Genomic DNA, 3,058 nt, shown 5'->3' with positions numbered 1-3,058 from the left:
CCGTGTAGAGGGATCCTGGACTGTCCCATCCCCGTCCCGTGTAGAGGGAGCCTGCACTTTCCCATCCCTGTCCAGTGTAGAGGGAGCCTGCACTGTCCCATCCCCGTCCCGTGTAGAGGGAGCCTGGACTGTCCCATCCCCGTCCCGTGTAGAGGGAGCCCGCACTTTCCCATCCCTGTCCCGTGTAGAGGGAGCTCGCACTGTCCCATCCCTGTCCCGTGTAGAGGGAGCCCGCACTTTCCCATCCCCGTCCCGTGTAGAGAGAGCCCACACTTTCCCATCCCCGTCCCGTGTAGAGGGAGCCCGCACTGTCCCATCCCCGTCCCGTGTAGAGGGAGCCTGGACTGTCCCATCCCCGTCCCGTGTAGAGGGAGCCCGCACTGTCCCATCCCTGTTCCGTGTAGAGGGAGCCCGCACTTTCCCATCCCTGTCCCGTGTAGAGGGAGCCCGCACTGTCCCATCCCCGTCCCGTGTAGAGAGCGCCAACAGCGTCCCATAACCATCCCGTGTAGAGGGAGCCCACAGCGTCCCATCCCCGTCCCGTGTAGTGGGAGCCTGGACTGTCCCATCCCTGTCCCGTGTAGAGGGAGCCCGCACTGTCCCATCCCCGTCCCGTGTAGAGGGAGCCTGGACTGTCCCATCCCTGTCCCGTGTAGAGGGAGCCCGCACTGTCCCATCCCCGTCCCGTGTAGAGGGAGCCCGCACTGTCCCATCCCTGTCCCGTGCAGAGGGAGCCCGCACTGTCCCATCCCCGTCCCGTGTAGAGGGAGCCCGCACTGTCCCATCCCCGTCCAGTGTAGAGGGAGCCCGCACTGACCCATCCCCATCCCGTGTAGAGGGAGCCCACACTGTCCCATCCCTGTCCCGTGTAGAGGGAGCCCGCACTGTCCCATCCCCATCCCGTGTACAGGGAGCCCGCACTGTCCCAACCCTGTCCCGTGTAGAGAGAGCCCGCACTGTCCCATCCCCGTCCCGTGTAGAGGGAGCCTGCACTGTCCCATCCCCGTCCCGTGTAGAAGGAGCCCGCACTGTCCCATCCCCGTCCCGTGTACAGGGAGCCCGCACTGTCCCATCCCCATCCCGTGTAGAGGGAGCCTGCACTGTCCCATCCCTGTCCTGTGTAGAGGGAGCCCGCACTGTCCCATCCCCATCCCGTGTAGAGGGAGCCCGCAATGTCCCATCCCCATCCCATGTAGAGGGAGCCCGCACTGTCCCATCTCTGTCCCATGTAGAGAGAGCCCGCACTGTCCCATCCCCGTCCCGTGTAGAGGGAGCCCGCAATGTCCCATCCCCAGGCTGCCCACACAGGGGTGATCCAGAGAGGAGCTAACTCTGGGACTGAGCTTCGGACAGTTTAGAAAGTCAGGGGGTGAAAGGTGTTGGTTTGGCACGGGGCAGGGGGAGGGAACTGGCACACATCCCCCTTGAGGGTCACTGTTTCTCAGCTGCTTACTGTTTCTGGTCTCTTCTTGTCATCCAATTCTCCCCGCTCGAAGCACTGCTGCAGAATCCCATTGCCAGACTCACACATTGCCTGGAAATTACAGAATAAATATCTGTGAGGATGGTAAAGGAGCGAGAGCGAGCGCAAGAGCGAGCTCTTTCTCTGGATTATTAGTAAGTGTTACTTCCTTCCTAATAGATTACAGTGAACACAGCAAACAGGAAGAGAATGGATATTTTCAGTGCCTTCTGTAATGTGTTTCCAAATTACTGGTGGATCCGAGCACTGTCTGCAGCAGCAGCAGCAGCAATCCGTCCAATACCAATTAGAGTGTTTTTTGATTCAGTCATGGAACGTTGCCATTGCTGGGCAGACATTAGCCATCCCTGGGCAGACATTAGCCATCCCTAATTGACCCAAAGGGCAGCTAAGAGTCAACCACATTGCTGTTGGTCTGGAGTCACTCATAAACAGAGCAGGTAAGTATCAGTTTCCTACCCAAAAGACATTAGTAAACCAGATGGGATCAACAACAGTTCCATCATTAAACCTGAAATTCCAGATTCTTTATCAAATTTAAATTCCATCACCTGCCATCACAGGATTTGTCCCGAGTTTCTGGATTAATAGTCTAGTGATGATACCTCTAGGTCATTGTATCCCGGAGTGTGGAACTCTGGAACGGTTATACATACACACAGCTTACAGGGAAGGTAGATTCAAATGCCGATATAACGGAACATTAATCTGACTTCAACCTCATCTTTAGCTCACAATATTCTTGGGATCAGAACTGCAGATTTATTTCAATGAGGTTTATTTGAGGATGGCTCACTAGAGACTCTCTCATTTCCAAACTGAATTGACTGAGAACATTTTAATCCCGGCTCCCACATCTAAGCTTTTCTGAAACTCACCTCTTTCAGATTCCGGAAGAGTAGATCATTGTTTTTGTCCAAGAATCCTGCAGACAGAGCATCAGAATGAAATGGATGAAATAAACAAATATATTGCTGCTATGCAAAAAAACCTAAAAGAACTGTTGCTGCTGGAAACCGGAAACAAAAACAGAAATCGATGGAAAATCTCAGCGGGTCTGGCAGCATCTGTGGAGAGAAATCAGAGTTAACCTTTCAGAGAAATCAGAGAAAGGTTAATTGATTTCTCTCCACAGGCGTTGCCAGACCCGCTGAGATATTTCTGCATTTTCTTTCCTTGCTTCTGTCTTCACTATCAAGAATACAAAACCCATTCCAGCGTTAGCAGCAAATCAGGAGGCGGAAGGGAGCGAGAAACTAGATAAGAGGCACTGAACAAATTGCGGGTAGACAAGTCGCTGGCTCTTGATGGAGAGTCTTATTACAGAAGTCACCAATGAGCCAGCTGATGCCTAGGCTTTAAATCTTCCAAAATTCCTCCGACTCTGGAAAGGTTCTATCAGGCTGGAAAGTAGCAAGCATTACCACTCTGTTCAAGGAGGGCAGGGAGCGAGTTTGGGTGGACAGCAGGGAGACCCAGGGACTGAGAGGGAATCCTGGGTACCGAGCCCTGGGGGAGATTGGGGGGGCACAGGGACTGAGCCTGGGGAGGAGGGGAGGGCGGGGGGTGGGGGGG

At 54.4% G+C, this 3,058-nt stretch overlaps 1 protein-coding gene across 1 annotated transcript in view; it reads right to left on the bottom strand.

The window, feature by feature from the left end:
- The window catches only part of LOC122563885 (unconventional myosin-Ic-like), a 50,700-nt gene that overhangs the window by 27,831 nt on the left and 19,811 nt on the right, over positions 1-3,058 (bottom strand). The window contains exons 16-17 of the mRNA XM_043718092.1: positions 2,362-2,408; positions 1,454-1,534 (exon numbers count right to left, since the gene is read on the bottom strand). Of these exons, the coding sequence (XP_043574027.1) occupies positions 1,454-1,534; positions 2,362-2,408 (128 nt within the window). The remainder of the gene's footprint in view (positions 1-1,453; positions 1,535-2,361; positions 2,409-3,058) is intronic.

The sequence above is a fragment of the Chiloscyllium plagiosum genome, chromosome 28, assembly GCF_004010195.1.
Source record: "Chiloscyllium plagiosum isolate BGI_BamShark_2017 chromosome 28, ASM401019v2, whole genome shotgun sequence".
In the NCBI taxonomy this organism is placed as follows: domain Eukaryota; kingdom Metazoa; phylum Chordata; class Chondrichthyes; order Orectolobiformes; family Hemiscylliidae; genus Chiloscyllium; species Chiloscyllium plagiosum.
The sequence above is the reverse complement of the archived record's forward strand: the minus strand, read 5'-3'. Positions and strand labels throughout refer to the sequence as shown.